Source organism: Argentina anserina, chromosome 7 (genome assembly GCF_933775445.1).
Source record: "Argentina anserina chromosome 7, drPotAnse1.1, whole genome shotgun sequence".
Taxonomy (NCBI): domain Eukaryota; kingdom Viridiplantae; phylum Streptophyta; class Magnoliopsida; order Rosales; family Rosaceae; genus Argentina; species Argentina anserina.
In genome coordinates, this window is record NC_065878.1 from 6929270 (window position 1) to 6939694 (window position 10425).

The following is a 10425-nucleotide window of genomic DNA, read 5'->3' on the forward strand; positions in this document are numbered from 1 at the left end:
CGGGTGGCGGTGCCGGAAACGCCGGGAAATGGCCGGAAGATGGCGAATACTCCGGCAAAACGTGCCGGAAACGCTGGAATAGTAACCGGGTCCGGCCAAGGCAAAACGACGTCGTTTTCGACGTTCCGAGGTTCGTTTTCCGAATTTTAAGTTCCAAATTCACAATGTAGTGCTATTGGGGTCCCATGTGACCCAAAAGCGTCCAATTTAAAAACCACGTGAGTTTCACACGTTGATCATCATGCTAAGTGTCAGGTAAATAAAATTCTCAAAGAGATCGTCTTGTAAGCAAGAAATGAGAAATTTTATTGAATGCCAATCTTTAATACATCACACATAAACTTCTAATTCCAAAATCAAAAGACTATTACAAAGTCAATGAAAATAACAATGGCGGTCGGCCATAACAATACTTGAATCATAAAGCTAAAGAAGCTAAAACGACTAATCAAAGTCGGGAGTATCCATGGTAGCAACCGGAGGCCTAGCCTTAGAAGCAAGGGGCTCGGGCTTCATGGAGATATGGTGAGTCTCGATCTCATGGTCCTCATCCACATGATTCGATTCGGGTTGTAGAAACTTCTTGTAGGCGGAGTAAGCCTTGATCATCTCTTTACTAGCGCGACAATCGCGATTAAAGTTCTTGAAGGAGCCACATTTGAAGCATGGAGACTTGCCATTACCGGAAGTGGAGGCATTAGGAGGCGCACGGCCTCCTTGGAGTTTGGGACAGGGACGGCCTCCCCCAGAGGGTGCGGCGCCGCCATCATCACGGGTCCAAGTATTGGACCGAGGCCGAGATCGGCCTTGTTGCCTCCCACCACGAGAGTTGTTATTTTGGTGCTGGTATGGAGCGTTCCTTGATTGATTCTTTTGCTTAGGAGTTTTCCCATAGTTAGACTGTGGCGTAGAAATTCTTTTAGTGCCAACATGTCTATTGTTGTTGTTGAGGAGAATCTCAGAATGTCTCTCCTTCTTAGCCAAGAGTGCCATTAAGTCGGCAAAAGACCGGATCTTCCATTCCTCTACATGAGTGCGGTACGTATGAGCTTGAACCTCATAGTTGATTGGAAACGTGTCCAATCTCTTATTGAGAAGATCTAGGTCGGTCTTGATGACACCAACGGTCCCAAGATCGGATTGCAAGCATAGCATATCCTGATTGAAATCATCCACTCTCTTATAGTCCAATAGACAGATGTTATCCCATCTAACGGTCAATTCAGGAAGAAGCTTATCATGAACGTTGTTGTACCGCAAGCGTAGTTTGTCCCATAATTCTTTAGGATCTTTTACGTTTAAGTATTGCCTCTTGAGAGTTGCATGGATGTGACGTCTCATGAAGATGAGAGTCTGAGTCTTAGCCATGGGTGGGAAATCAGCAGGAGGGTCGGCAAACATGCCTTCGATCCCTCGGCTCTCGAAAGCGATTTCCATGTCGGAAACTCAGCGGTGGTATTCCTTTCCTTCTAGATCAAGAAGGCCAAATTCCGGTTGAGATGGCGATGACATCTACAAAACGAATACGGAATCGATTAGATTCAAGTATAATAGGAATTAGAAGGTGTGACGTATATGGTCACAAGAAAAAATCGATGCAGGCGGCGATACTCATGATCGCACCCAAAACAGCGGTGCACTCAGGCGACCATACGAAAATCGATTAACTTCCCTTTCAAAACAATCGTGACTCCCCCAGGACCATCACACATAAAACATCGACCAAGAGGGGAAACCCATCCCTCTATAGTCTCATCGGCGTTATAAGAAAGGTCGGAATTAAGACAAGAAGAAGGCTAATAGCGCCCGATATAATATATCTATACGGGATACATTTATGAAAAATTTACCTTTGAAGGTTTGTAGTATACGGGAGTAGCTTCTCTTGAGCGAAGTCCTTGCTTGTGAATTTCATGTCTCTTGCGTGAATATGCGGGAGGAGCAATTTTGAATGCTTTGATGCGGGGACTTACGGGGCAAAAAAGTGTTTTTGCGGAGCGAATGCGGAGGAGACCCTGCGGTGCTGCGGGGCTGCGGGGCTGGCTGCAGGGGCTGGGCCGCGTGCAGGGCTGCGGGCAGGGGCTGCAGGGGCAGCGTGCAGGGGCTGGCTGCAGGGGCTGCGGGAAGGGCTGTGTGCGGGGCTGCGGGGGGGGGGGGGGAGGGTTGCAGGGGCAGCGATGCGGCGGCTGCAGGGGCGGCGAGCAGGAGGTGCGCTGGCGAGGAGATGCCGAAGCTTGGAATCAACGGCGGCCGGCGGAGGAGAAGAGAGAGAAACAAAATAGGGCTCTAAAAGTTCAGGGTTTTAGGGCAAAGTGCGTGATAACGTGATGCAGGATGAAATAATTGTGTATTATTGAATGATATGATGGCCTATATTACAAAACCACAATCCCGTAGAATTCGGAGTCCTAATCTATTACGGAGATGCTAATCTATCTCCTAACAGGAAACATATTAGGCTAAGACACACATAAGGGTAGAATAGTAATTCTCCCGGAACAAAAAGTAATTAATAATGGTGCTTCTGAGACAGATCAAATAATATAACAATGGTTCTTAATGTTTTTAAAGTAGATGTCTACTATTGCTCTTTGTTAACGGTAGATTAAAACAAAGAGCAATAAGGTAGAATAAGGTAGGCTCAAGTGCACCAGCTGATAGTTTTGGAAAGTCGAAGTTTATCCATCCAACCAAGCGATAAACACGAATGTCATTCCCATCACTTTCAAACTGCCTTAAGCCAAAGTTTATCGGCAACTAATTTGAAATTTTGTAACAATTTGTCAAATTTTTAGATAAATTGAAACTCTAGCAAAATTGTGAATTTGATATTTGCTTAATCAAAATGCTCAAATTGTCAATTGACTCTTTTATTGCTAATGAAATAGTGAAATATTCACTCCCCACATGTCAAAGTACAATTAATTTGATAAGACATAACATTTAGCAAGTATTACTAGAGTAACATTGTTAGCACGATTGCTTAGCTAAATATAGCAGTTTGATAGATGTCACTGTTGAATATGCTCTAAATTTTGTTTTGATATGAAAAAGAGATTCATTAAATAAAGGAGCCTTTAGGACATCCACATTATACAATGTCAAACAATAAGTCTCTTGAATATAAGAGTGATCAAGATTTGCTACAACATCAATAAAAAAATTTGCTTCCCTATAAAAAATGTTTGAAAGAAAGTGAATCAAAACTTGCAGCTAGAGTTCTAATGTCTTCCACAATACTAAATAGGCACCAAGGAACTCCATAAACACTATTGATTGCACTAACTACAAGCTTTGAATCACCTTCTATCTCCATATTTTGGTAACCTCTATCTTTTGTAATGACAAGGCTATCTTTAAGAGCTACAGCTTCAGCCACTAATATTGTTGTCTTCCTAACATTTCTCGTTGCTACCAGCCGTGGCCTTGCATTACAATCGCGGATGACAAAGTCACAAGCAACAAAGTCACTTCGAACCGAATTATCAAAGTTGATTTTTAAAGTGGTTAAAGGTCGACGGTTTCACTTTATGGTGGTAGTGTTGTTTTGAACAACCATACTTTGCTCAAATTATTGCAATTCTTGAGGGTACCACTCCATGAGTAGCCAATTTTATCATTAAAAATGGTGTCATTTTTTGTTTTCCACATCTGCTAACATGTAATAATGGCTCTTGTACATGACGCCTAGCTAGGAAGCTAGCAGGCAGGTAGGTCACAAATCTCACATTGCCCGCGGGAGAGTGGAAGTTGTGCTTATATGAGCAGCATTAACTTCCCATAGAGAGATGCGTTTTAGGGTGTTACCTCAAGAACAAAATTGTGGGGCTTGTGGGCTCAAAGCGGACAATTAATATATACTATGTGGACCAGGTTGTTACATTTAGTATCAAAGCCTATCTACGGCCGGAAATATGCAACGAGGACGTCGGCTTCTTAAGGGGGTAGATTGTGGTGTTGGCTAGGAAGCTACTAGGCATGTAAGTCATGAATCCCACATTGTCCGCGGGAGTGTGGAAGCTCTGTTTATATGAACAGAGTCAGCTTCCATAGTGAGAGGCGTTTTGGGTGTTACCTTAAGAACAAAGTTGTGCGGGTCAGTGGTCTCAAAGCGGACAATATCTTAACTGTACTGAATGAATTTTTATAAAACAAAATAAAATAAATCCATTTGGTCCCCCCACCCCCAGGGTCCGTGGAAACTAGAATTGAGGAAGAGATGAGTCTCCTCTGCCTACCCTCTTATTGGCTATCTGTTAACAAGAGAGCTAAAAATACTCATCTTCCTGCTTTGAAGACAATTATATCCCTCCTCATCAACAATTTATTTAATTAATTTTTAGTTGTGCTTAAAAATACACACACACAATAGTACACACTTCGTCGTAAAAAAGATTGAGCTTATTTCATATCAACTTAAATAAAATGCTCTCAAAATGACTAAACACCACATTATTAGAAATAGTTACGTCCTCACGTTGCTAATGTTATAATTAAAACACTTTCAAACTACGGATTATCACAATATCTCAATTATGTAAATTGGACTGTAATTTTAGCAAATAGATTTGGGTGCGTCTATTGCTACCTCATCAACTCATTTATTCATCTTACAAAGATTTTAACTATTAATCAATTCATATGTATGTCCTTTAGAATTCTAGAATTGAGATAGATTTGTGCTCATACTACACACATTAAGCGTACAAACTAGGGCTTGTCCCTTAATGAATTGCTTCATTACCCAAAAAAAAAATAAGTGTACAAACTAAGAAAGGGTTATGTATGTGAAGGTCGGACCCAGATATATTGTAGTGTAAAATGTAAGATTATAATAATGGGCAAACGTTTGTTTAGTCTCTGTACTTTTAGTCGGTCATTTATTTAGTCCATGAAATTTCTATGTCATCTATATAGTCCTTAAACTTGTAACTTTTAATATAAATAGTCTACCCCATTAAATATCCTCCAAAAAAGAATGTGTAATTTCTGAAATATTCTTATACCAATGTTTCCTTATATTTTCTTTAGTAATTATTTTTTATTTTTTTCAATATATTTTTAAGAGATTGAAGGCATTTACTTAGAAAAGTCATTTCCATTATTTATTTATTTATTTATTTATTTATTTATATCTTCATAGTTGATATAAATTTAAATTTAACTTAAGGTGAAAATCATAAATTTATTAGATAATTGAAGACAATATTGATCTAAGAGTATTTTTGTCATTTTATACTTTTTTTGGAGAATGTTTAATTGCCACATCATCATGTTAATGGTAATATTGATCTAAGAGTATTTTAATGAATTTTAATGAATCTTTCATGGATCTTTCAAAGTTATCATAAATTAAAATTTACAAGTTCGATGACTATATAGATGACTTTGAAATTTCATGGACTAAATGAATATGCGACCAAAAATACAGGGACTAAACGAACGTTTGCCCTATAATAATAGTCGGGAAGTTAGAACTGGAGTTGTGTCTTGTCATGGACTCTTTAGCCAAAGACAACCACTGCCAACGTCAAATAATTCCACAGCGGCAGCGTGCACACAAACCTTTTAAAATTCAATGTCATGCTAATAAGCTTTCAGAGTAGCTCATCTTACTCTTTTACTCTTAAATGCAAAATTAGTAGAAAAATTTGTTTTGTTTATACCAAGTGACTTGAAATATTTACGTAAAAACTTTCAGTAAAACTTCCAAAGTAGCTCGTGCATATTTGCTGCTGGGTAGCAATTAATATTCCAGTTTACATTTGAATTCATGTTTGTTAAACTTATACCCTGTTAATATGATTCAGCATTCCAACTAACTACACGATGCCAAAGACACAGCATATGATAACCTCTATGCAATTTTTACTTTTAGACCTTTCATCATTTACATATTTTCCAGGTTGAACACTGGTAACCCAACACATTGGCATTTGGCAGCAAACTCTGAACAACTACAAATAACAATTTTCAGTACCTTTGAAGTACAACATATAAGCTCTGAAAGAAGGTTCCTGACAGATAGAAGACAAAACAGCAAATTTGAAGTCGCAGCAAAGTGCGGGCACATCTAACGAATCTGTAAAAATTATTCAACAGGCTCTCGAAGGAATTCCGGGGGGGATTTCCTCAGAATCAACTTAGTGAAATACCATACTTCGTATATACGAAAAAGGAATCTAGTCTCATATCACCTACAGATAACTTCATCTATTAGTTCTTCAAAGACCAAATCCTCACTCGGTTTCCCAATGAAGTGAAATCCAAGTATGGCATTAGACCAGCTCTGGCCTAAAGCTCATGATTTGAGTGCCACAACATCCAATGACTGGACCAGATCTGGCCTAAAGCTCATCATTCTTGTCCACACATCTTGTAGGAGTCGCTGCCCTTTCGGCATGGGATGGTGCTTGGAGTCACTGAAGGAAAGGGCCCTTGAGAAGTAGGCGTATGACCTCCAATAACTAGTGTTTTATTCACTACATCAAAAAGAAGCCAGTAATACTGGTTTCCAGTAAAATCAAGTTCCTGTTGAAATCAGACCTCCAATTCCTTCAATATTGAAGGATCCAATGGTACCTGACAGCTTGAGAACATCTCTACTTTCACTTCAATTGAAATACCAAAGGTAAAATCATATGTAAAAGCCCGTAAAAAATAGCAGAAACAACACAAACCTTAAAATGTCGTAATACATAAATGTAAATGACTTAACAAACCTTAATTGCTTCCCACACATGTTACCTAACAATACCTGGTTAACGATTTTCAGCATCCGTAGAACTACCAAGCACAACCCAAAATGCTAAGAGACCTTCAGTCAAGAGCTCATGTTACCCAAAACTACCTGCCTACTTTAAAAACTCAATTGACTTATCACTTGTGTAACCAAACCACATCCTAGATCAGGCACATAAAACACAATAAGAAATCATCGGGAAAATTTAAGCTAAGTACCTTGTTCCAACTATGAATCAGACACCGTATCAATACCTTCACTTGGACTGCATTATATAGGGAGGTCAATCATAAAGGCAGAACTCAAAACATGTACCTATACACAATCATAATTCACAATTGGCTGAAAACTGAATATCAATTTTGTTCTTTCAAAAATAGTGCATTAAAGGAAAGATTACCGAAGTTGGAAGGAAGGGCTAAGCAGGAAGATAGTAGGGAATGAACAGCCGATCACATTTAGAGAAACCAAATAGCACCTTAGCACCTCAAAAGCCATCAAAAGTCACCCCTCAGCACCTTAGCACAAAAGTTTCAGTGGTCTCTTTCCCTCAAAAATATCTCCCCTTCCTCCAATTCATACTCATCCTTGATGAATAAACCCAATTGCTCCAGAGGTGATTGAAAGTGCCAGCCCCAAGAGCCACCGCGATATCCGGCTAATTTCTTAAGTTCCTCCAAAATATAGCAATTATCCTCAAACAAAAAAGTCCTCTCCATCTTTTCAAGAGCAACACGGGCTTCTCCTCTTTCTTTTTCTCTCTGCTCCTTCAATTCAAGCTCAGCCTGCCCCCGTACAGCTCTTTCTCTTTCTTGTAGCCTCTTCAATTCAACCTCCGCCTGCCTTTGTACAGCAGCTTCCGCTGCTCTCAATTCAGCGTCAATTTTCGCCTTCCCTAGACGGTACTTGCGCTCCAACTTGGCCTTTTCTTGTTGCATCTTCAGGGGATCACTCATATTACCTCGATCAAGATATTTCTGTTCAGCTTTCAAAAAAGTATCGGCAAAGCGGCTCTTCAGCATTGCAACATGGAGGGCCTTCTTGGGTGAAAATGGAACACTGGAGATAGAAGCAGCATTCGGGACAGAACTGGGACATACGGTTTCCTCATCCAGAAGACTTACAGACCTCTTCTTAGAAGCTATCACAACAGAGGAGTTATTCACTGTTTTGGCGGCCGCATTGGCACCAAAGCCAGTCTGAATAGTTGGAGACTGACTCGTCACTTTACCAACCATCTTCACCTTCTTCCCTCTTGGAGCCTCAACATCCCCTGATGATTGGGCAACTACATTTCGGGGATCAAATCCGACTCTTTTGCACGAAAATTTGATCTCTAACTTGCTGTTGCCCGATAACATTGTTTGGGTGGCCATCATTTTGATGAACACTAACACCAACTACACCAAAAAAAAAGAGCAATTAACTTCACAAACAAATCAAACAAAAAAACTCGCACTAGTCAGTGCCGTACTACTCAAATACCCAAATTTGAACGGATCCCGAAAACCCTAAGATCGTTCGATGTTAGGACCAACATTCTATAAACCCTATATTATCTTGGGCTGGTGTATTTATTTACTTATTAGCTGGTTATTGGACCCGGGTCGGGTCTTTTGCTAAATGGATACCAAACTAGGGTTGGGGTATGAACAACTATATAAGGCATTTAGACTCTATTGTAAGGGAGGGAATGAAATGAATATCATGTTTATCTAATTTATTGTTTGTATTTCCTTTAATTTCCTTCATTACCTAGTTTCATGGATTATGATCCTATTATCTGGTATCAGAGCCCTTCGATCCATATGGGCGAAGTGTTTCCAGCCCCTGATTATCCCTCCCACCCACCGCAACTTCCACCGCCGTGGCGAGAGTTGTTTGATGGTGTTACTGGCCGCTACTACTACTGGAACACTGAGACGAATCACACTCAGTTTGAAAAACCTGGGGTTCCATCACAGCCTCCCTATCCATCAGCCTCTCCAGATATGTTTTCTCAACCACCTCGTACCCTCTCCGCATGTCCAACCTTCCATCCCAAATCTGAGATACATGCCAAGAGTATTCCTCTAGATGCACAAGCACAGCTCATGGTTGCTCTTCAGCACTTACGAAACGAAATGCACGAAATATTCAGGGAGGAGTTACGTCGGGATCAGGAGAGCCGCTCGAAGATCTTGAAGAAGCGTCGCCCGCTTTGGGAAATGACCTCAAAATTTCCCCGCCCTACCCCTACCCACCACAGTACTGATTCTCCTACAATTACCAAACCCACAGCTCAAGTTGCTTCGGCTTCTCCATCTCCACCGACCCCCACTGCCTCTGAGGACTCCATTCAATCACACCATCAGCCATGCCCCCACCCTATCCAACCAATTTCTCTCCATGGCAAACCACTTAAGGCTTCCGGCAGTCGAACCGCCATGGCAGCAAAAATCAGAGCTTTCAAAAAGGGCCGACAATCGGAGCTGTTACGTGGTGCGGGTATATCCTGGAGGTTCTCGATTCGCAACAAGCACCAAATTAGGGTCGTGAAGGCAAAGAACGGGGATGTCTTCCCTGATTTTATGAAGGAACTCTGTCCGCTTGGTGCGAGTCCACAGATTGCGACCGATACGTCGAACTTATTGGCGACAAACCCATCTCTTTCACCCCTGATTTCCGAGCACCAAGAGATAAGCCGCACCTTGGAGAACCCCAAAAGCGACATCACTGTAGTTTCCAAGGGCACTACTACCGCCGCAGTCATCATTAGCGCTACTTTGCTCAACTCCGAACTCATAAGCCTCACGCCGGCCAACTGTGAGGTCGCAGTTGACGTCGCTCCGTTTGTTGAGGACACTATGGATGTTAGCAACGAAACCGCTTCACTCATGAATGCACTCGTCGACAACAATATCGACAGCACCGCCAATCACCAGTCTCCATCTCAAATTGGAGGAGTGCCTTCGGTGAGTTTAAATTCAGTCGAGACCCCAATATCAGGTGTTATCGCACCAATGGAGTGTTATCCATCATCTGCCCTTGAAATTTGTGGTAGCTTGTCACCTTCTTCACTTGATTCTATCATTGTTGAAAAGCATGAAACTGCGAAGGAATCTGACGGGTTTTCGGTTGTTACACTGGATTGGAGGTATCACAAGCCCGTTAACTTGTTTGTAATGTTCAAATCAATCCCTCTTGGAGGTGAAGAAATTATGTCTGTTGTGTATCCATCGTATTTTACAATTCAGCATATGCAAGAGGTAGAACATCATGGTCATGTTGGGTTGTTTGGTGATAGAGTTGGTACATGTACCAATGAGGTTATTCTTGGAGTCACTAGTGCCGTGTGTATCAATTCTGTGGCAAGTGCTATATCAGCAATGTCTGCGACCATGTTTGGTCTCTATCCTATAATTGGGCAGCATGTAACTATGCAGGGCTTATACAAACAAGAGGGTGATCTGGTGTATCAATTTTGCAAGTTGGGTAACTTTGATCCGACCGGCTGGGCATTGTCTTGTGTTATCACTCCTTGTCATGGTTCCATGATTATTGGTAATGCTTTTCGCTATGAAGCAATTGATATAGCAAATTTGTTTGTTGGTGACACCAATAAAAAAATGGAGGTGAGTTCTGTCATGGTACCAATATGGTTAGTTGCCTTTACAAGTAAGAGGAATGCTAAGCAGCTAGAC

General features: G+C 41.1%; 1 protein-coding gene across 5 annotated transcripts; it reads right to left on the bottom strand.

Moving 5' to 3' along the window:
* Nucleotides 1-6185: 6185 nt before the first annotated feature.
* LOC126802529 (transcription factor GTE9-like) lies at nucleotides 6186-8261 on the bottom strand. Of its 5 annotated transcripts, none has more exons than XM_050530171.1 (3): nucleotides 7143-8261; nucleotides 6961-7007; nucleotides 6186-6854 (listed from the first exon to the last, which is right to left on the bottom strand). In XM_050530171.1, exon 1 carries the CDS (start codon nucleotides 8119-8121, stop codon nucleotides 7276-7278), a length of 846 nt encoding a protein of 281 aa, XP_050386128.1. In that variant the 5' UTR covers nucleotides 8122-8261; the 3' UTR covers nucleotides 6186-6854; nucleotides 6961-7007; nucleotides 7143-7275. The 5 variants fall into 5 exon arrangements, with proteins under 5 accessions (XP_050386128.1, XP_050386129.1, XP_050386125.1 ...); XM_050530172.1 differs by having other exon boundaries at nucleotides 6961-7057; XM_050530168.1 differs by having other exon boundaries at nucleotides 6186-7007.
* Between the last annotated feature and the right edge of the window lie 2164 nt (nucleotides 8262-10425).

Coding starts and splice junctions, on each gene's coding strand:
- LOC126802529 (XM_050530171.1), bottom strand. CDS start 8,121: ATGATGGCCACCCAAACAATGTTATCGGGCAACAGCAAGTTAGAGATC.